Raw genomic sequence first — 26802 nt, forward strand, 5'->3', positions numbered from 1 at the left:
TCCCGGCCTGACTGTGCTCTCTAGGACCCGGCGGCGCGCGTCCCGCCCGGCGTGGGCGGGGCCCCGGGCATTGTGACGTCACGTCGAGGCGGGGCTCCGGGCTTGGTCAGACAGACAAACGGACGCCCCGCGTATCCGCGAGCCGGCGCGGCGGGTGAGTGCCAGGGCGGGATCCGCGTTGCGCGTGGGCGCGGGGTGCAGGGGGGGGCCACTGGACGGGACCCCAGGACCAAGCTCCCTAGGACTGAGCCTCCGGACCCAGTCCACCCAGGTCCGAGCTCCGCCAGGAACCCCCTCCGACTGAGCGTCCATCTCCAGGACCGAGCCTCCCAGGACCCAGCCCTCCCGGACCGAGCACAACCCGAGGACCGAGTCTCCCCCACCTCCCGGGCGGTGCGTCCCGCGCCTCTGTCCCCCATCGGAGGCCGGTGCGCGCGCCGAGGGTTCCCTGAGCCGCCCGTGTCCGAGAAAGGGGTCGCGCCCCAGCCGTGAGCCCCAACGTGTGCCCAGGGTGCGGCCTCGGCTTCACGTGTGTCCCTGCGGAGCGCGGCGCTCCCTCTGCTCGAGGGCCCTGTCCCCAGTTCTTTATCTCTTCTCCTCTCTTGCCAGGCTCCGGTGGCGGAGGATCGCACAGGGTAGTGGCGGCCATGTGGGGGTGACAGTCAACGCGCGTTCCAGGAGCCCGTGGGAGCGAAGGGGACTTGGCCTGGTGCACGTCAGCACGCCAGCAGGGCGGCACAGGTGTTCGCAATGGACGCACAAGGCTTGGACTGGCTTTTGGTGCCGCTGCACCAGCTGGTTTCCTGGGGGGCAGCTGGGGCCATGGTCTTCGGAGGCGTGGTGCCATATATCCCGCAGTACCGGGACATCCGGAGGACTCAGAATGCCGAGGGCTTCTCTACTTACGTGTGTCTGGTACTCCTGGTGGCCAATATTTTACGGATACTCTTTTGGTAAGTAGGGGGCTCTCTTACTGTGGGGGTGCTCCCAGAGAGATGGCTTGCTCTTGGGGTTTCTGAGTGAAGCCAGGAGGTGGAAGTGTCTGTACTTCTTAAGAAGGAGCTGGTAAAATGGATGAGATTATTTCCCAGGGAAAACAGGATTGGAGAATCTCACACAGGATGTCAGTCACATCCTACCCCAGGCCTTTGTCCTCGGCCTGGCTCCCTCAGGGTATTTGCATGATGGGGGACTAGGGGGAGGAAAGAGAGGTGAGACAGGGGGGAGAAAACGAACTGAAGAAATGAATGTGAGTAACAAAAAGCCATGAGCAGTAGGAACGGCTTTCCAGTGTCCAGTGGAGCCGCTCAGGAGGGGACATTGGAGCCTGTCAGGAAGCCGCTCCCAGGCCTCCACCGGGAGGGGCACTGCCTTCAGCCTTCTCCGTTGTGTGTGTGCGTTTTATGTTTAAATAGGAAGTCAGCTTTCTGGATAACACTTAAGAGACTATTTTTTCTTGCTCCTCCCAGCCCAACTTCCTCTTATCGTTTGCATTCTGGTGAGGAACTTGACGTTAATTTTAATAGTTGCGGAAGCCAGACATAATTGGGAAGTGACTTTTCAGAGGAAATGGGGAGAGCTCTCATAGCCTCATGCTAAGACCCCCAAAGTCTGGAACTTCCCTTCCTGGAAACCCCCCCCCCTTGTCAGCAGATAATCAGGAAGGTTTCTCGGGAAGCAGGGGGCTAGGGCTTCTGGCTCCTTTTGGGCCCCGTCTGAGTAATTGTGCTTTCTTGCTCATTGATTTTTAGTCAACCTTATTGGGATATGAGTTTCATTAACTAAAATCACCCATTCTAAGTGGACAGTTTGATGAGTTTGGAGGTACATTCCCCTCCCCCCACCGTCATCACCATCACAATCATGATGCAAATTTCTGGAGTCCAGAAGTTCTGTCTGCTCTTTTGCGTCGTCCAGCCCCAGCCCCAGCCCTCCCTCCCTCACTTTCACTGTGTATTAATTTTGCCCCTGTCGGGGGTTTTTAAAAGGTGAGTCGGTGAATCTTTCACATCACGAGTTTTGTCTCTGGGCCAGCCAACTTCTCAAGGAAGGGTAGGCAGGAGCTTATTTTTGTTTGGCACAAGTTGAAAAACTGCATTTTGAAGATTCCTCTTTTCCCTGTGGCTGAGGGCAGAGATCAACCTGTGAGACATGACTCGTTGCTTCCCTTTTCTGAAACAGCCTTAAGTCTGAGATTGAACAGATGCAGGTTGAAATACTGTTGTTCACTCTGAGCACACTGGAGGGGGTGCTGGCCACCCAGGCCCACTGTGTCAGGTGCGGACCGCGTGCCCTTTAGTTATGGAGTAAGTCTTCTCCCACAGTGGAGGGAACGGCCTGGGGTTGGATTACCTTATGGGAAAATAGTTCCATTTTGAGGTCTTTCCCCCCAATATGCTTATCATTCAAAACTGCAAAAAGAAAATAGAATATCTAACCTACATCTGAGTATCTTGTTTGGAGGAGTCAGACCAGTTTCTTGAATGCCATCTTGTCCATGCCCCTGGATTTAATTGGCATCTGAGGAGGTTGGGCCGGGTGTTCTCTCTTCACTGTGGGGTCTGAGCCTTTGAGAAAGAGTCCTGAGCTCTCAGAGGGCTGCCTTTTGTGGATTCTAACCTTTGTCCACTGGCAAGTCTGTTTCTGCACATCTGGTTGGTCCTTCCCCATACATTCAGCTTCCTGAGCTGCCCCGGGTCACTTCAGGGGTTCTGTGGTTACCGTGGGAACACACAGGGCTGCCTTCAGCCAGCATTCCAGAAGACTGGATGTGTGGGATGAAGGGAGGGCTGGCAGAGGGCATGGTTCCCCTCGAGGGTCTCTGGCGTGGGGGCACAGTATCCCTGCATTTCATGCCAGCAGAAAGGCAGGCCTCCATTTATAACTTGTGCAGGTGTGCACCTTTGCCCTCCTGGTCCCAAGACCCCACTGCTCTGAGGGTGAGGCAGATGCTCCCTTTATTCCTCTCTCACTCCTGGGTCCCCCTCCAAGCTCCATTTGATTTAATGGGCTTTTGAGGTTTGGAATGTGCCAGACACTGGGTCAGCAGCTGCCGGGTTTCCACTGTAGTGGGAGCATGGCATGAATGTACCATACGAGTTGTGGGTAGTGCAGGTGAGTGTGGGTAGTTGTGGGTAGCTCCCTCCAGGTGAGACAGGAACTGGCTCTACAGGAGAACAGTGGTGGTCTTAGGAAGTGCTGGAGAGTGCACGTCCTGAGTTGTTTGGGACCCGTGGCCTCAGAGCTCCAGTCCACCTGGGAGGCCACTCAGAGATTTGCAGTGCGAGGCGTGTGAGTTGCTCAGCAGTCTGCAGGAAGGCCAACCGCACTGTACAAAGCCAGGGTTCTGAAACTGGGAACTCCTGTTGTTTATAATCCTTACCATCCTCTTGCAAAACTAGCTGTCAGCAGATCTTAGTACATAAAATGCTGATGTACGGGATTTGGCCCTTGTGGTGTTAGAAGCCAGGAGAAGGGCTATGTGAGGCCTTGTAGCTAATATTTATTTATAGGCTTCTGATTTTGTAGAGATGAAGGGGAGGGCAGGGGCCAGGGTGCGTGGATGGTGTTGCAGGACCTTCTGACCCAGACCTTCATGCATTCATGGAGTTAGTTCCCAAGGCCCATCCCTATTGGATGAAAACACTGTATCAGAGATATGGTAGCATTGTATCAAAGATACAGCAACACTGTGTTGGAGGTCTGGTAACACTGTAGTGAAGATGTAGTAACATATCAGATGTAGTGACACTATAAGAGAAATAGTGACACTGCATTGAAGATTCAGTAACATTGTATTAGAGATGTAATGACACTGTATCTGAGATGTAACATTGTATCAGAGATACACTATCAGAGATGTAGTGACACTGTATCAAATGCAGTAACATTGTATCAGATGTAGTGATACTGTATCAGAGATGTGGTGACACTGTATCTGAGATGTGGTAACACTGTATCAGAGATGTAGTGACACTATCAGAGATGTGGTAACATTCTGCTACTAAGGACCGTAGTTGTCGGTGGCACAGAGAAGTAGATGCACACCTTCTTTGCCACTTGAGCTGTTTTCTGTTACTTTGAAGAAGTAGAGAAGATGGTCCTTGTAGAGACCTTTGCTTGGTGGACTTGGTGAAACATTGCACATTCTCTGCAATGTGTGTCTCCTTGGAGACGAGACACATACACACTGCATCCAAGAGGGAACCTGCTTTGACTGGCTTCTCTGGGCAGCAGGCCCCACACCTGTCAGGTGGGCTGTCCCAGTCGTTTGTAGTAGAAGAGGCTGTGCCAACCCCCATTCTCGGGCAGGGGAGGAGGAGGAGACGCTCTCATGACATCCCGCCAACACAGACTGTTAGCATTTAAGACAGAAAACACTTCCAGTTTGATAAGTAAGAAATGGTATCTTTCCATTTTAATTAGCTTTTAAGAATTACTAATGATATTGAACTTTGTTTCATATTTATTTTGTCCCTGTATATTGTTTGTGGAAAGTTGTACTTTTTGAAATTTTGTGTCTTGCTTAGCCGGCCTTCACCTTGAAATCAGTTAAATATTCACCTCTGCTCCCTCTCACTTCACTTTTTTTTTTTTTAACTTTTATTTATTTAAGTGTTTTTTTCCAGGACCCATCAGTTCCAAGTCAAGTAGTTGTTTCAATCTAGATGTGGAGAGCACAGCTCACGTGGCCCATGTGGGGATTGAACCTGCCACCTTGTTGTTAAGAGCAGTGCACTATAACCAACTGAGCCATCCAGCCGCCCCTCACTTCACTTTAATGGTCTCATTTTTACTTAAATATTGAGTTCATCTAGATTTGATTTTTGGTGTGGTACAAGGAGAAGCTGCAAACCTTGATAGTTTTTCCTCCAGTTTTTCTAGTCACTTGTTTCTGTTGAACATTTGAAAAACAAACTGTGTTTTTCAAATAATGGCCCAAATTGCACATGTTCAGCCTGGGAATGAGCTTGGTGGGCAGGGCCCAGTGTGACTGAGTTTGTTGTGATGCCCGCTGCTCAGGAAGTGTCTCCAGCCTCCTCAGCCTGACAGAACCTTCACTGTCCCCTTGTATTACCTCTACCCATGCTTGAGTCAACCTCCGGGATCGCTTAGGTAGCCAGTGGGGACCAGTTCTTAGAAATGACTAGGAATGTCCCCCGATGGTCTTAGGGGTAGTGTCTGCACTTTAGAGAAGAGATAAGGGGAGGCAATGGGTCAGGGGCCAGCAGGCCTGGGGCTGTGTGGTGAGTGGAAGCCCGTGTGTGGCAGAGCACACAACCCCCCCCCCCCCACCATCTGGGCTCCGTGGAGAAAGCCTGGGCACCATACCTCTTCTGGCAGCAGCTTCCCACTCACCCAGGCCTGGCTCATCAACCCTGGCTTCTCCTACCTATCAGTGGTCCCTGGGGAGCCATGCACGTGATTCCAAGGACCCCTCTGTTCCAAGGACCCCTCTGTTCCTAGCTCTGTCCCACCGTGGCAGTCATGGGCCACCATGGCTGTGAGAGGCCCCGGGCTGCTCTGGGTTGGCTGGCGGGGCACTGGCGTGGGGCGCCTTGTGACGTGTGGTGTCTCCGCAGGTTTGGGCGGCATTTCGAGTCCCCACTCCTCTGGCAGAGCATCGTCATGATCCTCGCCATGTTGGCGATGCTGCAGCTCTGCACCGAAGTCCGCGTGGCCAACGAGCTGAACGTCAAGCGTCGTCTCTTTGCAGGTTGGTGACAGCAACGTGGGGGTGAGGCCACTAAATCTGCCAGCACTGTGCGCCTCGTGTTTGTGGGTGAAGCGAGAGCCACTCCAGTCCGTCTAGTCTGAGCAGCTCAACTCCCGGAGGACAGCTGTCTGTGACAGCCGGACAGCCGACTGTGAACGCGGTACAACCGAGGCAAATTTGCATCTGGAATTTGGGCCAGTTATTGACTGATCTCAGCATAGGGTTCTTCACCTGATCTCACTACACACGGGTTCTGCATCGGAACAGGAGGCCTGTTGCTCTGGTCCCCTGTCCTGCTTGATCTGGTCTGAGAAAGACATTGCCTGAGGGGGCAGCTGGATCTGACTGTATGCGGGTTACAGAAACCCGTTGCCCAGTGGCCCAGTTAACTGTACTTTTGTCACATGCCTGGTTAAAAATACTCCTGAAGCCATGCTTGTGTGCCCCCAGCTGAGTGCCCGCCCGCCTGGAGTGGGCAGGACGGGCCACACGCTCCGCCTATGCGTGCCTTGACTTTTGGTGACTCGTGAAATAGAAAATGCTTCTTGCTGGTTTTGTCCTCTCTTTTGGAAAGCTCCTTCCTAGTCGAGGCTCTGGGTTTGAGCACTCAGCTGATGGGCTTCTAGCACAAAGGAGGGCTGGTGCCTTACTCCTGGTGTTCTTCTAATGACTAAATCCATGGCAGCTCTCACTTGGATTTTGTCTGTAGTTATGTGTGTGTTCAGTCTCAGGTGTTGCTGAGAGAGCATTTTCTGCACAGTGTGCTCAGCTCTGGGACTCTGGTGGCCTGGAGGTCTTGCCCTGTCCTGCGTTTTCATTCCTGACGGTTCTCTTGGTTATCTCCTTCCCTCAGTGTAGCTTCTGTTTTTTGAATGAGAGGAATGTATGCTAATTTCAGTCTTTGGAGAAAGTAGGTCAGCTTTGAGCTCTGATGCGGAGCCTGGATCAATCAGTGTCACTTAAACTGTGAAGTGACTACGCTGCTCCTGGAGTTTTGGTCTTTGTTCCTGTTGAGGCCATCTCTCATCCACAGATCTATTCTGTCCCCCTGTTCTGATTGGGGACACCACAGGGGAGATGGTGCTGGTCTTGCCTAGAAAGCCGGGCCCTTACTGAAAGGAGGTGCCTGCCGGGCCCTTCAGTTTTCCTGGGGTGAGGGCTTTCTGCTCGGGCTGCTGCCCGTCTCTGTGTCCTGTGCCCCTTTGAACCTTGCCTTTACTTTGGCACAGGTGCTCCTGGCCAACTGCAGAAGGGCATTCATCCTTGGCGGGGAGAGACACTTGGGCCACAGCTCTGAAACAGGAGACCAGGTTTTGTGACCTTGTTTGCGGTGGGGCGTGGGCTCTGATGATGTTGGTTGCCTGACACAGCACGTGTTGCCAGGCGTGCAGCATGTGACAGTTTAACATTTCTGTGACCTCGCTGAAATGCAGGCGTGTCTCCCCTCACTCGGGTTTTCCCGGCATGTCTTCAGGGGGGTGCAGGTGGGGGTGACGTCAGTGGGGACTGTGAGCAGGACATTGAGCCTCCTCGGCAGCCTCTCTCAGGAGGGTTCTGGATAAACTACCTGGGATGGTGGACGTCTGATCAGTTTCTGTTGACTTGCTGTGCTCTGTGTGAATTCTTCCAAAAGGCATATTTCTGTTCTGTTACGTTCACTTGAGTTAAAACAGTAAATCTCCAGTAATAGGTTTGGAGTCTGAAGTTTAGCAAGTGACCGTCTATGTGGTGAGCACAAAAATGCCCCCCATGTCCGCGCCTGGGGACCTGTGATGTTAAGGTTGGGGCCTCAAGGGGTGGCCTGATGTCCTCATAGGACCCTTACAGGAAGAGGAAAAGAGAAGAGCTGATCAGAGACACGGAGGTCTCCACCTGTTGCTGGCTTTGAAGGTGGGTGGGGCCTGCTTCTGACCCTGGATGGTCATCAGCTTACAGCCAGCAAGAGCGCGGAACCTCAGTCCTCCAGCCACAAGGAACCATTCTGCCAACAAGTTGAATGAGAAGGAGCCTGCAGTTTGGGCAGAGCTTGGCAGGGAAGCCCTGTCAGTTGGCTGTTCGCGGGTTCCTCCCGCCCTCTCTCTCCCCTGTCTCTCAGTCACTCACTCCTTGCTCACCTATCTGGGTTGGTGCCGGCTGTCAGTGGGCACCTTAGTGGGCCTCTGCTGGGATGTCCACATGTGGTCTCCTCTTGTGGCCTGCGGCCCAAGCTTCAAGGGTGCGTCAGAGAGAACTGGGTGGACGCTGCGTCTTTTTAAAGATCTAATCTTGGGAATCATACAGCTTCACTTCTGCAGACAGCAGTGGCCACAGGCCCACCCACAATCGGGGGACAAGGACGCCGCCTCCTGGTGGGGCACAATGAGGTCCTGAGGGAAGTGTGGGCCTGGCCTGCAGAGTGTTCAGCGCAGACCTGCGGAACACCGGCGCTGCTGAGGACATTCCTGACGTCTCTCCTCTAGGCTGGCCCACAGACATGCTTTTCTACCACACAGGTCTGATCAGGTTGCTTTCCAGCTAGGAAGCCGGGGCCCAGCCCGTCCGTTCACCCAGCCCTGCTGGCCGCTGGCCGTGTCCTGCGCCCCCCACTCTGTCCAGTGCTGCCAACACTGACATTCATCACACTGAGTGGCACGATCTGGCCACTCAGAGGAGGGACTCGGTCTGTTCGCATCTGAGCTGCAAGCACCTGAGCTGAGCTCTCTCCTGCACCCCCTCCCCCACCCTGCCCCTTTCCTCCCCCTTTTGGGACCTTGTTCTTTAGAGGAGGTGCCAATGAATGGTGAAATTGGTCTCAGTCAGAGAAATAGAAGCAGAACGCTGAGAAATCCAGGGAGGCAGACCCCTGAAGACCAGGGGTGGTGCTGGGGAGAGAGGCGGGTGAGGGGACATTGCCCTGAAACCTTGCACTGCCGTCCTGTCCTGGCCACTGTCTGGTGTTTACTGTTAGCTGTCCACTTGCAAATTTCCATTTTCAGATAGAGTCCACATTGCCTGGGGCAGGACACAACCTTTGATCCTCCCCCTTCCGCTGTCTGATCACAGTGACTCATTGAGTCTCACTCTTCTGGTCACCACCTGCCGTCAGAGACCCCCCCGCGGGCGCTCTGGCTGTGTCTTGGGGACTTGGGCTGCTGTTGGGGACAGCGCACAGTAGGAGGTCTCAGCTGGGGGTGGGCTGGGGAGAGCAGGTGCCTGAGAATTGAATCATTGCCCTGATGTCAGGGCTCCTGGGCTGAGTCACCTCTGTGTTTGTAGCGTCGTCTCCGTGCCTCTCATGTGCTGTGTCATCCCAGCTCTCCTCTCACCATGCATTTCGCAGCCTCCTCAGCAGCTGTCTGCAGGCTTTGACCCTGGGTCTGGACAGCAGCCCAAGTTTGCACACAGATGTGTTTCTGGGGTAAAGTGGAAGCAGAGTCCACTGGATCTCTTTCCGTCAGCTCAGTGGACATGCGGTGGGCTTGATGCCACCTCTGACCTGAGAAGTTAAACGAAAATGTGGTGACTTCACTTTTGGCCCCAAATTTCCTCCCCCTCCTCTAAACACTTATTTTGGAAGGGGGTAGGTTTGGTGAAAAATAGTTCAAAAGTAGACTTCCTAATGCACAGAAACCAAAATCTTATGGTCTTTCTGTTCCAGTTTTTTTTAAAAAAAGAAATGCAAAAAGGACTGGGAGACCCCGCTGCTTATCAGTGTTAAAACCCATCTGTTTTGTCTTTTCTTCCATTCTGTTTCTGTCTCTTTTTAAATGTAGCTGCAGATAAGGAAGAAGAAATCAAAGTCGCCCCCAGGCGGTCATATCTGGGTATGTACCACACTGCATGCGGCCATCCCCTGAGATGTTTGTTTCATTTCATTGCAGCTTTGTTCCTCTCTGTCATCACTTTCACCTGTGCTGGCATCTTGACATGCACGTGACTCATTTCACTGAGTGTGGCCACGACTCCAGCAAACTAACCAACCATAGCTGTTGTCAAGCGCGGAGGAGCTCCTGTGTCTGAGAGGGAGGGAGCGAAGGAAGGATGAAAGGAATGATCAGAGTACATACAAGCTTTGGAATTCTCTTGTTAAACTTACTCTGAAGTGTTCTTTTTGATGCTATGGTAAATGGAACTGTTTTCTTAATTTAATTTTGGATTGTTCATTGCTACTTTGTAGAAATCAAATTGGTTTTCACAGATTGATCTTGTGTCCTGCAACTCTGATGAACTCATTTATTAGTTCTAATGGCTGTTCAGTGGATACTTGAGGATTTTCTGTGTACGAGATTTTGTAATCTGCAAACAGAGTTTACTTCTTCCTTTTCAATCTGGATGCCTTTTCTTTTTCTTGCCTAATTCCCCTTCTCCGGAAGTGGACATGCTTGTATCACCTGGTCTTAGGAACAAGGTACTTAGTCTTTTGCTGCTGAAGGAGTAGATTCTACGTAGACGCCCTGGGTGAGGTTACGCACCACCCGCCACCCTGGGCTTGTTGGGTGTTTCCTTCATGGAAGGATGGTGACGTTTGTCAGATGCTTTTCTGTGTCTGTTGAGATGACCATGTGGTTTTGGTACTTTATTCTATTACTATACTGTATCCCATTGATTGATTTGTGTATGTTGTGCCACGCTGGCATTCTTGGGAAAAATCCCCTTGAATCAGGAGGTATTATCCTTTTCAGAAATTGCTAGATTCCATGTGCAGGTGTTATGTGTCAGTGTTTGTGCCCAAGTACATGACATACTGATCTTTTTTCTTCTTGTGATGACTTTTAGTACCCGGCTAGCTAGCATGGGCCTTCTTTATAAAACAAGTTGGGAACGGGAAATGTTCCTTCCTTGCTGTATGTTTTGAAGACTTTTTGAAGGGTTGGTATCAACTATAAATTAAAATTAAATTGAGATGTATGGGATATACAACATTGTGTAAATTTAAGGTTTTCATGTTAATTTGATACAGTTATATGTTGTAATATGATTGCCATTGTAGTAATAATTAGCACCTCTCGTTACATAATTATTTCTCTTTTGTGTTTGGAATAGTAATTGATTTTAGTCTCTTAGTTTGATGATTGTATTACAGAACTGTTGGCTCTGGTCACTGTCCAGTGCAGTGCGGCTTTAGGGCTCCTTTATTACCCATGGAGCTTATCAGTTCTTTAAATGTTTGGTGGGAAGTTTTTAAATTACTAATTCAATCTCTTTATTGTTATAAGTCTACCCAGATTTTCAATTTCTTCCTGAGTTAGTATTCATAGTTTCTTAGAATCCGTCCATTTAATCTAAGTTACCTCATTTGTTGAATTATAGCTGTTTTTAGCATTCCCTTATAATCCTTTTTATTCCCGTAAGGTTGGTAGTGATGGTCCTTCTTCATTGCTGACTTTAGTAATTTGAGTCTCCTTGCTCTCCTTTTTCTTTTGGTCATTCTAGCTCAGGGGTGTCCAAACTTTTTTCAACGTTTTTTTACCAAGGGCCATATGCGGTAAAATACACAAACAGCCGGGCCACTCACTCGAGGTGAAGTACGTATTGCCTCCCTGGTTTATTTAAGTAAACTAAATATATTTTGGGAATTTGCTGCGGGCCAATTAACAATGGATTGCGGACCGCAGTTGGCCCGTGGGCCGCAGTTTGGACACCCCTGTTCTAGCTAAAGGCTTGCCAATTTTATTGATTTTCTTTCAAAGAACCAACTTTTGGTGTTGACTTTTCTCCACTGTTTTTCTCTCTGACTCCATGCGTGATGATTCCCAAACATGCTCGTCTCTACTTCCTGAAAGCAGGGCCGTGCACCCTGTGAGCTCACGCGACATCTTGGCCAGAGAGGCGGACACTTCCTGGCGTGACTCCAGCTCATGTCACCAGTTTCTCCTAATGTGGGCGAGGATCTGGTCAGAATCGCCTTGCGTTTCCTTTCTGCGGGAGCAGTTCTCTGACCCATGCTTCCAAGGGTCAAGTCCACCCGCGTCCTGGGGTCCCTGGGCTGCTTTCCGTCGCGGCCTCCGGCCTCGAGCTCCCGCCTCCCCCTGGGATTAATCCAGTTCTAGGTGGCACTTTGAAAGTATATACAGCGCTGTCCTCCTCAGATTTTCACTGTGTTCCTGTGTTTAATGTCAGCAGCAAGGACACAGGGCTTCCCGCTTCATTTAGTGAATAAACCTGTTTGTTCTGCCCCTGAGTCTGGTTCGTCCTCAGGTGGCTCCTTGCGTCCTGCCCCCACAGATGGTCCAGGCTCCTGATGTAGCCGCTGCCAGCCATGGGAGGAGGTGTGACTGCAGATTGTGAGGGAGGATGGTGACCAGGGCAGAGCCTGGGGGCCATTGTGCTGCGTGGGAGGGTGACCCGCACGACTGAGGCGGTGTGGAGGGAGGGGCCAGCGCCGGGGTCCCCGGGCCTCACTGGGTTTGGTTCTCTGTAAATGGGACGAGGAGGGTACCCTGCTGGGCTCGGTGGGACTGAGAGTTGGTGAGCTTTCATCCCAGAGAAATGTAACCGTCACCCGTGTAGCTGCGGCCAGGGGAGCTCAGCCACGGGGTGGGGGACAGACCGGCGTTGCCCCAGCTGATGTTGAGCACTCAGCATGTGTCAGGCTCTGTTGTGTTTCATGTGAAATTGCTTATTTAATTCTCACGTCAACTTTGTGGAGAGGACTGTGATTTCCCCTGCTTTACAGATGAGGAAACAGGCACAGAGAGGTTGGGTCACTAGGCAGATGGCCATGCAGCAGTGAGCAGCAGGGAGGAGCCCAGAAGCTTTGTTAACACCAGGCGCCACCGTAGCACAGGGGTGTCCCCTACTGTGCCTGGATGTCAACTCCGCCCGCTACTCTGCCAGCTGCACCCCCTCCACACTCCCTTGGGACCCCAACGGGGCGGCCATGCCCCCTCCCCCCCGTCCCCCTTGTTGGCCCCTGGCTCCTCGCTGGGCCCAAGTTACTTGGCACCGTGCTTGCCATGGACCCTGGTGGGCAAGCCCCTCCGTTCCCTGGGTGGTGGTCTTTTCAGGAATCCCCTGGGCATTTTCAGCTGCCCCCTGGGAGGGGACAGGAGCTCGGGGTCCGCAGGCAGCTTCTGTGAGACCAGAACGTCCAGATGGTCTGAGCCCTCCGCACTCGGTGTCTCCTGGCCTTCTGAGGACGGGGCCATCCCGAGGGTGGTCTCGCTCCTGAAAGTGGAGCACGTGGAGGCCCCATGGCTGTTCGTGTGGTCGCTTGGGGTCCACACCACACCACTATCCCCAGTGGTTTTTGGTCGCTGCCATGGCCACTGCGAGTTGCCACTGGGGGGAGCCAGCTGTCCTCCACCAGTGCTGCCTGGGCCGGGTGGGGGGTTGTGGGGGCTGCGGTTGGGGGTGGGGGTGGGGATTCTCTCGCTGCTTTGGGAGCAGGACACATTTGAACCTATGGGGACCACCACACGCAAGTGCTGCAAGACTGCTGGCCAGAGAGCTGACTTTACACTGCAGGAGGCAGTAGGGTCTGGCTTGGAGCTCAATAAGGATGCATGGCTGGAAACTACCTGCCAGGCCAGGACCTGGTGCGGCTGGACGTGGTTTCCTCTGTCCCTGCCCAGGGGTGGCCATGCTCTGTCACTCTTTTCTGCCTGGGGTGACACTGAGCTGAGACATGGGTCCTTGGTTGACCAGCATTAACATCCAGTTGCTGTGCTGGCCCCACCCCCACCCCGTGGTGGCAGCGGCAGAGTTGGGCCACGCACCACGCAGCACCAGTGCCCTCCCAGCGTCTGTGAAGCCACATCACTGCCTGCCCGGGGCCTGTGTGCCCCTCAGAGAGCAGAGGTGTGGGCAGGGCTGTAAGCAGGGGGTGCCTTCACAGTCCAGCTATGAACACAGGCGTGCAAAGTCTGTTTGACACTCTGCTTTCACCTCTTTGGGGCGTATACCCAGAAGTGGAATTGTAAGGAAGTTCTATTTTTAATTTTTTGAGGAAACTCCACACTGTTTTCCCCAGTGGCTGCACCAATTTGCAATCCCACCAACAGTGCACGAGGTTCTAATTTCTCTGCATCCTCACCAACATTTATCTCTTGTCTCGTGATGATGGTCATTCTAAGAGGTGTGAGGTGACATCTCATTGTGGTTTGGATTTGCATTTTCCTCATGATCAGTGAGGTTGAGTGTTTTTTTATGCACCTGTTGGCCATTGTATGTCCTCTTCAAAAAAAGCTCTATTTAAATCCTTGGCCCGTTTTTAAATCAGATTGTTTTCTTGCTATTGAGTTGTATGAGTTCCATGTATATTTTGGATATTAGCTCCTATGAGATAGTTTGCAAGTATCTTCTCCCACTCTGTAGGTTGCCTTTCGTTTTGCTGATTGTTTTCTTTTGCTGTGTAGAAGCTTTTCAGTTTGATGTTGTCCTACTTGTTTATTTTTGCTTTTGGTGCCTTTGCTTTTGGTGTCAAATCCAAAAAAATCACTGCCAACACCCATGTCAAAGAGCACCCTAGAAATAAAGAAGTTCAAAATATTGATGAAGTCCAATTTACCTATTTTTTTTCTTTTGTTGCCTGCTTTTGGTGTCATATCTAAGAAACCAGTGGTAAATCCAACGTGTGAAGCTCTCCCTGTATTTTGTTTTTCTAAGAGTTTTATAATCTCTTCCATTTAGGTCTTTGATCTACGTTAAGTTGTGCATATGGTCATATAAGAGTCCAACCTCAGTCTTCTTTTTTTTTTTTTTTTTAAGATTTTTTTATTGGGGAAGGGGAACAGGACTTTAGGGGAACAGTGTGTACTGCCAGGACTTTTTTCCAAGTCAAGTTGTTGTCCTTTCAGTCTTAGTTGTGGAGGGCGCAGCTCAGCTCCAGCTCCCGTTGCTAGTTGCAGGGGGCACAGCCCACCATCCCTTGCAGGGGTCGAACCGGCAACATTGTGGTTGAGAGGACGCGCTCCAACCAACTGAGCCATTCGGGAGCTCAATGGCAGCTCAGCTCAAGGTGCCGTGTTCAATCTTAGTTGCAGGGGGCAGAGCCCACCATCCCTTGTGGGACTCGAGGAATTGAACTGGCAACCTTGTGGTTGAGAGCCCACTGGCCCATGTGGGAATCGAACTGGCAGCCTTCGGAGTTAGGAGCATGGAGCTCTAACTGCCTGTGCCACCGGGCCAGCCCCAATTTCAGTCTTTTCACAGTAACATTTTTTTCCCAATTTATTGGGGTGACAATTGTTAGTAAAATTACATAGATTCCAGGTGTACAGTTCTGCATTACATCATCTATAAATCCCATTGTGTGTTCACCACCCACACAACAACTTTTTAATAAGGATTTTTGTTAGTCATTTGCCACTTGACTTGCTCCTTGAGAACCTAAAATAGAAAGGCTTCCAACAGATGGACGTCAGACCCAGTTTCCTACGTCCCCGGACCTTCCCCTGCTTCTTCAGTTCTCCTGTCCATGTGCACCCTGTCCTGGCCCGCGTTCCTCAGCTCAGACCACATTCTCTCCGCAAACACAGAGCAGGGACCTCAGCCAGGTCAGATTCTTCCTCTCAACGCCGCCTCCTGTGACCTCTGTCTGGAACCCCTCTGGTTTTGCCCCCAATTCTGTGTCCCCGGTTCCCCCAGCACACTCAGGATGCCCCCATCTGCAGCTGGGGCTTCTTCACGAAGCACAAGTGGCTCACACCCTGCCATGCTGTGAGAGGTGACACCCACTCTGGTGTGGCCTCAGACCTGCAGACGTGTACCCCCTTATCCAGTCCCCACCCGTACTCTCCCTTTCTAGCTCAGAAGCTGGCAGTATTCTCACATGGGGTAAGGGAGTGGAGCTGCTGGGGGGCCTAGATCTGGAGGGCTGGGAGGACAGGGTGTATTTGTGCAGCTTGGACACCTCCCCTCCCCCTACGGCACTTCCCAGCTCCCGGGATGGCCAATGCTGACACCTCATATCCTCGCCCACACCTGGAACCCTTGCTGGGCCTTTTTCCTGACGGGGTACCTGGCTCCAGAGCCTGTCAATCTAAGTGCTGGGTCAGGGTCAAGTGTGTCACACCCCTCCATTTTCCTGACCTTTCCCGAAGCTGCCTCTGTCCCCAGGACTGGCCATGTCCATCTGCCAAAGCCTGTGAACTTCCTGTAGTTTGCTGATTTTTGTGAGTGCTTCTGATTTTGGTTTCTGCAGGACACATCTATGGACAAATGATAATATTCTGTCAACTAAGAGTGTAGTGATAGTAATTATATACTTTTACGGGGCCCTTATCATGGGTGGGACACTTTATAAGATTCATAAGATTCACTAATTTAACCACTAAATCATTATTAGTAACATTATTCCTCTTTTGCATCTAAAGAAATGGAGACACATTATTAACAGTCTAAAGTTGTGGAGGGGAAGAATGGGTGTTCTGACCCAGGAAAGAGATTCCAGAGGTTCTGGTGTGACCTTGCACTATGCTAATTATCAGTCCTGGTTTAGGATGATTGAAGGGTTTAGCATCATTTATGTTGAGTTAATATTTGTATCAAGGTGCCCTCACAAGTGCCTTAGTTGATGTCAGTTGGAGCCCCACAGCTTACACTCCTCTCCTCACACTGACCTTGACCTGTTCACTCAGTTCATGTCTCTCTCTTCACACTGATCTTGACCTCCCTTAACCAATTCACATCCCTCTCCTCATGCTGACCTTGACCTCCTCACCCAGTTCACACATCTCTCTTCACACTGACCTTGACCTCTTCACTCAGTTCACATCCCTCTCCTCATGCTGACCTTGACATGCACATGGAGTTCATGTCTCTCTTTCCCTCTTGCCCTAGACTTCGACCCTCACCACTTCTGGCACTGGAGCAGCTTTGCGGACTATGTGCAGTGTGTCCTGGCCTTCACGGGTGTAGCAGGCTACGTCACATACCTGTCCATCGACTCGGTCCTGTTTGTGGAGACCCTGGGCTTCCTGGCTGTGCTGACTGAAGCCATGCTGGGAGTGCCGCAGCTGTACCGTAACCACCGCCACCAGTCCACGGAGGGCATGAGGTAGGAGCGTGTGTCACTCCTGCCATGCCTATTGGCACTAGTGTGCCCCCCACATGTTGGGTAAAAACCATTGTACAAATCTGGCTGCTCTATTTTCAGTTATATTTGTAAAACTGCCAGTTCCAGAGCAGGTCAGGTTTGACCACCCTGGGCCTTGGACCTCCCGATGTGTGAGCATCGTCAGTGTGAGCAGATACTGAGACCCCTCATGAAGCAGATAATGTGTTGGGTTGCAGGGTCTGGGAGCCTGAGCCTCGGAGTGGGAGGGAAGTGCTGAGTGTGGGAGCAGGGACGGGAGCCCAGCAGGCTGTGCCGAGTACAGAGGTGTGCAGAGGCAGCCTGGTCCCGGGGGTGTTGTGAGTTGGGCTGTCAGGATACACATCCAGTACATCATGTTTTATTAAATTTATATCAAAGTATTTCATTTGCTTCTGAGTGATTGTAATTGGTATTGCGTTTTTAATTTCATTTTCCATGTTCACTGCCGGTATACAGAAATACAGTTAATTTGTATGTTTATCTTGTATCTAGTCACCTGACTGAACACATTAGTTTTCATTTTCTTGTAGATCCTGGATTTTCTATGTTAATAATCATGTGTAAATAGGGACAGTTTTATATCTTCCTTTCTGATCTGTAGGCCTTTAATTTCTTTTTCTTGCCTTATTGCACTAAAGGCTCTCCAGCACTATTGAGTAAGAGCAGTGATAGTGGACTGGTTGCTTGTTCCTGATCGTGAGGAGAGCACATCCAGTGTTTCATTACTAGGCGTAATATTAAGTGTAGAAAGTTCTCTATTCCTGTTTTTCTGAAACTTTTTATATTAAAGGAGTGTTGGATTTTGTCAGATGGTTTTCCTGCGTTGACTGACATGATCATATGATTTTTGTTCTTTAGCCAGTGATAATTATATTGATGATTTTCAAGTGTTGCAGCAGCCTTGCTTCCCTGGAATAGAGCTCACTTGGTCATGGTGTGTGTATGTGTGCATGTAGATGTGTATAAACAAATATAAACAAATAGTTGAATTCTACTTGCTAATATTTTAAGGATTTTTGTGTCTGTATTTATGAGGGATATTGGTCTGTAGTTTTTCCTTTTTTGTAGTTCTTTGGCTTTGGTATTAAGGTAACACTAGATGCATAAAATGAATTGACAAGTCTTCTGTTTTCTGGAAAAGAATGTGCAGAACTGATGTTAACTCTTTTTAAGCATTTACTAGAATTCTGTGATGAAACTATTTGAAACTGGATATTTCTTTTTTGGGAGTGTTTAAATTATGGATTCAATTTCCTTACTAGTTCAAGGGTTATTCAAATGATCTCTTTCATATTGGGTGAGCTGTGGTAGAATGGGCTTTTTGAGGAACTGGTACATTTAATCTATGTTGTCAAATTTAAGTGTGTAGAGTTTTCATACTATTCCTTTCTTGTTTTTTGATATTTGCGGGGTCGGGAGTGATATCTCCTGTTCCATTACTGGTAATTTATATATTCTCTCTTCTAGAAGTTCGTCAATTTATTAATCTTTTCAGAGAATCAGCTTTGTTTTGTTGATTTTTCTGTCTTAAATTTCATTGATATTTGTTCTTATCTTAATTTAGATGATTAGTGTGACTTTCTTTTTTCTAATGTAAGCATTTAGTGCTATACCCTCTTAGTACTGCTTTAGCTGTGTCTCACAAATTTGTCATTTCATTTTCATTTTCATTCATAACTATGCATGTGTATTTCCTTTAAGACTTCCCCTTTGACCTACAGATTATTTAAAAGTGTGATGTATAATTGTGTTTAGAGATATTTTTTCTTTCCATTATTTATTTCTAATTTGATTCCATTATGTTTAGACTACTCACTCTGTATGATTGCAATTCTTTTAAGCTTGTTGGAATTTGTCTTATGGCTCAGAACATGGTCTGTCTTGGTATGTGTTCCATGGGTACTTATAAAGTATATGTATTCTGCTATTGTTGAGTAGAATGTCCTCTATTAGATTCTTTGTGCTTATGATGTTGTTGAGTTTCTGTATTGAGGCTTTCTTGCTTAGTTTTTCTATCACAGCTCCCAGAATAGCGTGGCAATCTGAGGTCAGTCAATCTAACTCTATGACCTTAAAAGTGAGAAGCTGAGTCTCTGTGCAGGTTGAAGAGTGAGTTTGAGGGAGTGTGTATGCTTCCTGGTAAATAATCTCCTGTTCAGAATTGTGTGTTGAAGATGTGTGCACACATGCACAAGCACTTATGGAAAGGAACAGAAGCCTGAAAAATGACAGCATGAAGTTTTTCTCTCTTTTTTTGCGGACCAACTAGTACCAGTGACTGGAGCCATGGGAGATGTAAATGCCTCCTTGGATCTGGTTTGGGACACTCGGCCTCAAGTCCATTTCAGACAGAAGACCACTAGGGGGTGTGAATGGGAAGGGACTCGTGGATTCTTCCCTAAGTACACTCGCTTCACTATCCTCCTTGCAGAACGTGTTAAAGGACATGAGCACATACACACACACGCACACTCGTGCACACACCCACATACACACATGCCCGCTCGTGCACACACCCACTTGTGTACATATACTCACACTCATTGGACATGTGCATGCGCGTGTGCAGTCATGTGCACACGTATTCACACACACACGCTTTTACTGCCTTGAAGCAACTGTAAGAGATATTTTGAATGATTTCCTTTTAATATATAACATATTAAGTATTCGTTGCTTCTGAACCAGTAATAAAAAGCAATGGCGCTTTTGAAGTCGCTCTACCAACTTGATGCAGGCAGATTCTGTGGGATGGCTGTGTGCCCTCCCCCCATGTTTCGTGCACCTGAAGACTGTGCCCTGGCACCTAACTGGGAGAGCCTGGTGGGTGGGACAGGTCAGAGAAGGCCCACCAGGTGGAAACCAGCGTGGGGAGGGGACAGAGAGGCACCAGGAATGCAGGACAATGTCACTGCCGATGCTCCAGAGGACGGCGTCAGCGGACGCCCACTACAGGCCCTGGTTGTGATCTTGTGGCACGTGAGGAGGTAATGAGCGGGAGGGAGGCTGCTGTGTGTCTGTGTGTGAATGTGTGTGTGGCACGTGTCACAGCCATCGTGTGGCGGGGGACAGGAGGCGCAGGCCACCCACTGTGGCTGTGCTGGGCAGAATTTGAACCCACCTCTCTGGGGCAGCAGTTCCGGGCTGCCCATGCCAGCATTCCTAGTCCCAGCCGGACACTCAGTGTTCGTGCCTGGCGGCCACACCCGGGAACCACCTCACCTGCTCCCACTCTGGCCTTGCACTTGAACTCTAGAGCAGCAGCTTGGAGTGATGGCTCCTTGGGATGTGGGCAGCGTGTCCCCGAGGTAACGTCTGCCTCACTTGGCAGCCCCCAGGTGCTTTTCTCTCTGCCTCCTCGACCCCTAACAGGCCAGGTAATTGTGGGAGTAGAGGATGTTCTACACGACGTGTGTGGTTATGTGCATGTGTGTATACGCGAACACACACGTGCGCATACACCGTCCAGTCAGCGGCTCAGTAAAGAGGAGGGCTGGCATAATTAGGGTTCAACAAAAGCCCTGGAACTCTTTAAAATATCTTCATTGAGATGTAACTCATCATTCAATCACCCAAGTAAAGTGCACGTTCAGAGCTGTGCTACTGTCATGACTCTAGTTTGAGGACACATCATCACCCCACAGAGAAATCTTGTGCCATTGGCAGTCACGCCCCATTTGCCCTTGGCCCCAGCCTACCACTGACCTGCTTTCTGTCTCTCTGGGTGTGTCTGTTCCAGACACTTCATATAAATGGAATCACACAGTCCGTGGGCTTTTGTGCCTGTTTCCAGCATAATTCCATCCATACACAATGTCTCCATGCCCCCTTCCTTTCGAAGGCTGAATAATGTCCCGTCATACGGTACAGGACGTTTTGAGTATCCCTTCTTCAGTGACGGACATTTCAGTTGTTTACACTTTTTTTTTTTAATTATTGGGGAATACTGGGGAACAGTGTGTTTTTCCAGGATGTCAAGTTGTTGTTTTTTTCAATCTAGTTGTGGGTGGGTGCAGCTCAGCTCCAAGTCTTTGTTTTTAATCTAGTTGCAGAGGGCGCAGTTTACTGGCCCATGTGGGAATCGAACCAGCAGCCTTGGTGTTAAGAGCTTGCACTCTAATCAACTGAGCCATCCAGCCGCCCCCAGTTGTTTCCACTTTTAGCGATTGTGAACAGCACTGCTGTGAACATTCGTGTGCAAGTTTCTGTGTGGACGTGTGTTTTCCTTTCTCTTGGAAAGGAACTGCTGGTTCACATTGTCCCTCGATGTGTAATCATTTGAGGCACCGCCAGACTGCTGTCCCTGTGGCTGCACCATCTTACGTCCCCACCAGCTGTGTATGGGGTTCTAATCTCCCCACATTGTCACCAACACTGCTTACCGTTCCAGCCGTCCTAGTGCATGTGAAGTGGGGCCTCGCTGTGGTTTTGCGTTTTCATTCGCGTTTCCCTGGTGACTAATGGTGCTGAGCATCTTTTCATGTCATTGTGGGACATCTGTACCTCTTTGGAGAATGGTCTGTTCAGATCCTTTGCCCATTTTAAAATTTGGTTGTTTGTCTTTTTATTGAGTTGTAGAGTTCTTTAGCTACTTTGGAGACTAGAACCTTTTCACATATGGGATTTGCAAATCTTTTCTCCCCTTCTGAGGGTTGTCTTTGCCCTGTCTTGATGTTTTCCTTTGCAGCACAAAAGGTTTTAATTTTGATGGAGTCCCATGCGTCCTTTTTAAATTGCCTGTGCTTTTGGTGTCATACTCAAGAACCCAATGTCTAACCCAGGGTCACAAAGACATACTCGTTTGGGATGTGTGGATTTTGAATTATGGGGAACTTTGGGTGGGTGGGAAGCACGGCAAGGTCTTGGCAGGCTGTGAGGCGGGAGTGACGGGTGCGTTGGCAGCCTGCAGGGGTCGACGTGTGGGAGCCTCCTGCGGGATGTTGGGATAGGCACAGGCATCTGGCTCTCGGCTCCCGGGCTCTGGTCTGGGAGGGGCTTTCTAGGCTGCCGGACAGGCCACGGATGAGGCAAGAGGTATTTTAGGAATAGTGATCTGGCAGCGCAGTTGGGAGGCAAAATGCTGGAGCCAAGAATGAGGTCATGGGAGCTGGGATTTTAATGGGGGTTAGGGGGGAAGGCCAGGTGCAGGAGGTGGCAGCTGGAGTTGGGGACCTAGAAAAGGGTGTCCAACTCCCAGGCCACCAGCCTGAGCTGGGAAAACGCAGCCTGGGGCCTGGGAGGTGACAATCTACCCTCCCACCCAAACTAGCCCCATCTGCAGAGTTCTCTGTGCTCCGGGGGTGGGCTGTCTATACTGTCGGGCCCTGTGCTGGTTGAATTTCCTCACTTGAGGACGGGGCTTCCTCTGGTGGGACTCCCGCCACGAAGACAGGGCCAGGCCCAGCCCCTTGCAGTGGCCCAGTTTCAAACTAAGTGTCCATTAGCACGTCCCTGGCATGTTGAGCAGCCATAGCAGAACCTCTGAGGTGCCCACTTGTTCGTTCGCATCACTGTTGAGGTTGAGGGTTACATAACAGCCCATGTCAAGGAAGAATGGGAATTCATATCTTGTTTAAAGTCCCAGGAGACGTGTGGAGTGAGTACCTGGAGTCTGGCAGACATCAGCAGGGCACCGCGCAGTCTTGCGGGGACCAGAGGGTGCCAACAAGGTAGTTGTCATGTGTCTGGGGTGTCCCTGCCCAACGTACCAGGGCATTCCCTCTGATGAGCAGAGCCTCAGGGCCCGGGCGGGAAGAACTGCAGTAATATCTGACTTGCTCTGCCCCTGCCCCCCGCCCGATCCTTCACACAGGCGTCTGGTCGTGGGGCCCCAGCCAGGCTCTCAGATTCCTGTCCCCATGCAATAGATGACTGAGGGCCAAGGCCAGGTGAAATGTCTGAGCAGCTAAAAATGTTCCTGTGTGTCAGGCAGAGCCCAGCTCCGGCAATGACCTCACATCTGCACTTGCCAGAGTGAAGTGCGCACCTGTGCGTTCAGGGCCCCGGGGGACACTGACCAGGCAGGCACCAGGCAGGCAGCGCCAGGACAGGCAACAGGTGGTCCTGGGACCCAGTTCCAGCTCCAGCCGTCCCACCCCATCCCTTCCTCCCCCGAGAAGCACCAGCTATGTACCCTTGGGTGAGTCCCTTCACCTTTCTGTGCCTCAGTTTCCTCCTCCATGAAAGGGGTGCCACGCAGGCCATCTCTTGTTTTGGGATGGGGTTGGGTCCTGGCAGCTCTCTGCACATGTGGCCATTCCTGACGCATGCATACATGAGGGTATGGGGTGGGGGGGCTGCCTTTCACACGGGAGCCCTCAGTTCTAGTCAAGCAAACCAGGCCCGGAGCCACACCTGTCAGATCTGGCTCAGGTCACAACATGTCCCCTTTACAGCCCCTGGCTGTCCTCCTCACTGTGGCCGCCTGGCGCATGACTGACCTGGACGGCAGCCAGTGGCTCTCAGGGGAGCTGACAGCCCAGCTCCTGCTATTCTCCCACCCACCTCCCTGGTGGCTCTCAGGGGCTGGGTCTGATCCCCCCAGGCTCCCCAGTGCCAGCACGTGTGCGACTGGATATGTGAGTCCAACTTCGGGAAAGGACTTAGGAGTCAGACATCAGCTGGAGACCTAAGAAGAGATAAATGCAGATGCGTCTTTGTGTGGAAGGTTCCAGAAGGAACCTCCAATAAAACTGGGCAGTCCATTTACTTCCTGTGAGTGTGGAGACCAGTGTGCCTGCGATTGCAAAACGGGTTTGGCTGAGCGTCTAGGTGGTAAGGGGGAGTGTGTTCTGTAGTGACAGTTCGCAGTGGGGACTGGGTGTTGTGCCATGTACTCCACTCCGGTTGCAGTGTGGACGAAGCAGTGGATACGAAGGGTGGGCGGGCTGTGCTGGTTCCTGGGGTGTCAGACACCATGATTCTGGGATCAGCCTGAGAGGCGACTCCTTTCTTCTGTGCCTGAGCTCTGTGCACAGAAGAGAGGAGGTGACAGAAAGCTCAGGGCAGGGCCCCTGGGAGGTGGGGGTTGGGAAGCAGTGGGAGGTGACAGCGGGGAGGTATCTTGGAGGAAGGTCTGAGGCATCTGTGTCAGCACAGGACGCTGCAGGTAGGTCTAGGGGGTGTTAGGAGGGACAGGCTGGGGTCTGGGTGTCCCCTGACCTCTGGGTGTGCCCCCTGATTGTGGGCATGTCCCTGACCTTGGGTGTGACCCCTGACCCCGGGTTTGACCCCTGACCTGGACGTGCCCCCTCACTCCTGGCATGTCCCTGATCCCAGGGGTGCCCCCTGATCCCAGGCGTGCCCCTGACATGCCCCTGACCTGGGCTTGTGTCTCCACAGCATCAAGATGGTGCTCATGTGGACAAGCGGCGATACCTTCAAGACAGCGTACTTCCTGCTGAACGGCGCGCCCCTGCAGTTCTCTGTGTGCGGCCTGCTGCAGGTGCTGGTGGACCTGGCCATCCTGGCACAAGCCTACATGTTCTCCCGCCACCCCCCAAAGCCTGCCCCCCACACGGTGCACCCCACCAGTGCCAAGGCGCTGTGAGGCAGCCCGGCAGATGAGGACATGCGACCGTGGGCCCGAGACGGGTGACTAGGAGCCCCAGGATCCAGTGTGTGTGACCCTGAGCCCAGCACGCAGGGCCTGCAGTCTCAGCGGCAAGGGCATTCGGAACGGCCGGGTCCAGGGTGTGCCCAGCCTCATGAGAGGGCAACGCACCAACACAGGGCCAATGCCCTCGTTCATCTGGCCGGAGCTGGCCTCTCCAGGGCCACCTGCACGCGGCCACCCCCCAGGATTCAGGACGGGGCCTTGGCCCTCGGCCTGGCAGCTACATTGGCCTCCTCCCTGGGGGTGAGGGCACAAGTCCCGGTCCGTGTCAGGCGGGCACTGGCCAGAGTAAGCTCAGGGGGTTTGAATCAGAGCCTGAACTTTTCCACGAGTCCTAGAGGGGGCAGCCGGGTGTTGGGGGTGCACGTGAGATCCCTGACGGCCGAGGGCCCAGGGCTGGGCCAGCAGACGCACACAGCCACCCCCAGGAGGGCTGCACGTGCAGCGTTTCCCCTCATTCTGGGAACGCACACTCCTGCAGCACATGGACGTGATGTCCATCTTCCGGGATGGGGACAGGTGAGGCAGGCCTCCCTGTCGCAGCCCCGAACCCACACTCCACAGCTCCCGGGCCTCAAGTGACTTCCAGGGTGATGGGCCATGGCCTGGTGAGGGGGTCTGTGCTCACTGTCCTCCTGCCTGTGCACCGCTCTCCATGTCTGCTGCACCTGGCTGTGTGGGGGCCTCTGGCCTGACACCAGGCACCCCACGTTTGTCCCCCCTTTCAGTATTACATGAGTGTCTCCACCATGCCCAGCAGCCCTGTGCCAGCTCCCAGGCCCTGAAAAGCCAGGCGTTCCAGATGTTTCCGTGTGGCTCCCACAGGCATCGCTTTCCCTTCTGCTGGGTGGAGGGGTGGCTCTCAGTGCCAGAGCTCGAGAAGGACCTTGTGGCCAGTGGGGCGTCCCTGCGATGGCCGGTGAGAAGCTTTTGAAGCCAATTCCTCCTCCTGAGTTTTCCTGAAAAACTCCTGAATGTTTCAGTGAGGATCCTGCTTAGTTCTTTGGCCTGAAAGATGCTTTTAAAACATTTATTTTAAAAAATGAAGGCAGATGTCTGTAGCAGTAATTGCCTTTAAACTAAAATGTCACCGATGGCAGTGGTGACCGAATGTGCCAGGTGTGGAGCACGCAAGGCTCTGCCAATATGGTGACTTTAAATCAATAAACCGCTCGCGGATGCAGTGTGGCCTCGTGAATGGAATCCAAGTGGGACCAGGACAGAGTGAAGCATCGGTCCCCTGTTATTTCACCTTGGGGGTCCCCAGGGAAGGGCCCACACACGTCCCCTCCCAGGGCACATGTGGCCTGTCCTGTGAGACTTGGGCTGCAGCTCAGTCTCCCCCGAACAGTCAAACCCTGAGGACAGTGACCGCAGGAGCCATGGCTGATGCCTGCCTAGGGGGCTGGGCAGGCCTGGCTGCGCTCACAGGGGGGTGGTAGGTGGTGGCCACGTGCCGAGTCCACTGTGGACACTCCGTTTCCCCATCTGATGAGCTGACGTGAGCACCTTGGAGAAAGCAGACAGTGGGAGACAGGCTTTGCCTTCCAGTGGTTTGTGGACCCTCAGCTCCGTTTGAGCCCTGGTACGTTTCTTGGTTGCTGGTAAGACCAAGTTATTTCAGTTCCCCTGCTTCCCAGAGCTCCTGTTCGCTTGACATTGACTGACAGACTCAGTAGGTGGAGCCCAGGGGTTCCTGTATACACTGGGAGTGAGGAGGACACAATGAAACCCAGGCTGCCTTGTGGTGGCCCCTGCAGGGCGCAGCTCAGTGTACATCCTACCAGGTGCCGCCCTGGGATCCAGCTCTGGGTATGTACCTGGCCCCACCCTGGGGGGAGCAGCGTCAGAACGAGGCTGGGGGTACTTGGGACTGAAGGGACACGCCTAGCTGTGCATGCACAGACACTGTCTAGGTAGAGGGCCCCACACACTGCATGTCTTGTCTTCGTGGTCACAGGGAGCTCCTTCCTGGCACCCCCGACCCCTGTGCTTTGGGGCGGATGCTGGTGCTGCCTGACAGAGAAAGCCTTACAGGAGAGGTGGCACCGCATGAAACGTCTGCAGAAGCCCCATCCTGGCTCCCGGCCCCAGCCTCCCCTTCCTCCTGGCTCATCCCCCCCACCAGGACAGGCCCTGCTAAAAGCTGGGCTGGATGGCGATGGGGTGGGTGCCTGGCATCAGTGGGGTCTCCGGGTGGTGCGGCTCCTCTTCCTGCAGGGTCTGTGGCAGCAATGTTCCAGGGGTCCTGGCTCGGCTCTACAATGAAAAAGTGCAAAGCAGCATGCTTGGGAAAGCTCCATGCTCCATCTCCAGAGGAGAAAAGGCCCAGGACTCTGTGATGACAGGCTTCTAGCAGCTGCACGCCCAGGGTCCCTGCCCCCATCCCCTCCCTGAACCTCCTCCAGGCCTGGAGAGGGACAGAAAGGTTCCTCCAGGACACGGGGTGTACCA

The 26802-nt window shown here is 51.9% G+C and overlaps 1 protein-coding gene across 5 annotated transcripts; it reads left to right on the forward strand.

The window, feature by feature from the left end:
• SLC66A2 (solute carrier family 66 member 2) lies at positions 1–25531 on the forward strand. 5 transcript variants are annotated; one of them, XM_019715795.2, is made up of 6 exons: positions 1–154; positions 610–953; positions 5583–5716; positions 9469–9519; positions 16478–16694; positions 24075–25531. In XM_019715795.2, exons 2-6 carry the CDS (start codon positions 751–753, stop codon positions 24280–24282), a joined length of 813 nt encoding a protein of 270 aa, XP_019571354.1. In that variant the 5' UTR covers positions 1–154; positions 610–750; the 3' UTR covers positions 24283–25531. The 5 variants fall into 5 exon arrangements, with proteins under 5 accessions (XP_019571354.1, XP_019571368.1, XP_074195894.1 ...); XM_074339793.1 differs by lacking the exon at positions 1–154 and adding an exon at positions 163–511; XM_074339794.1 differs by lacking the exon at positions 1–154 and adding an exon at positions 163–393.
• Positions 25532–26802: the final 1271 nt, after the last annotated feature.

Source organism: Rhinolophus sinicus, linkage group LG09, assembly GCF_036562045.2.
Source record: "Rhinolophus sinicus isolate RSC01 linkage group LG09, ASM3656204v1, whole genome shotgun sequence".
Lineage (NCBI taxonomy): Eukaryota > Metazoa > Chordata > Mammalia > Chiroptera > Rhinolophidae > Rhinolophus > Rhinolophus sinicus.

Bases quoted from the DNA above. Each gene is read 5' to 3' on its own strand.
- SLC66A2 (XM_019715795.2), top strand. From the start codon at position 751: ATGGACGCACAAGGCTTGGACTGGCTTTTGGTGCCGCTGCACCAGCTG. The intron at 954-5,582 runs GTAAGTAGGGGG...GTGTCTCCGCAG, and splicing joins ATTTTACGGATACTCTTTTG to GTTTGGGCGGCATTTCGAGT. The intron at 16,695-24,074 runs GTAGGAGCGTGT...GTGTCTCCACAG, and splicing joins CAGTCCACGGAGGGCATGAG to CATCAAGATGGTGCTCATGT.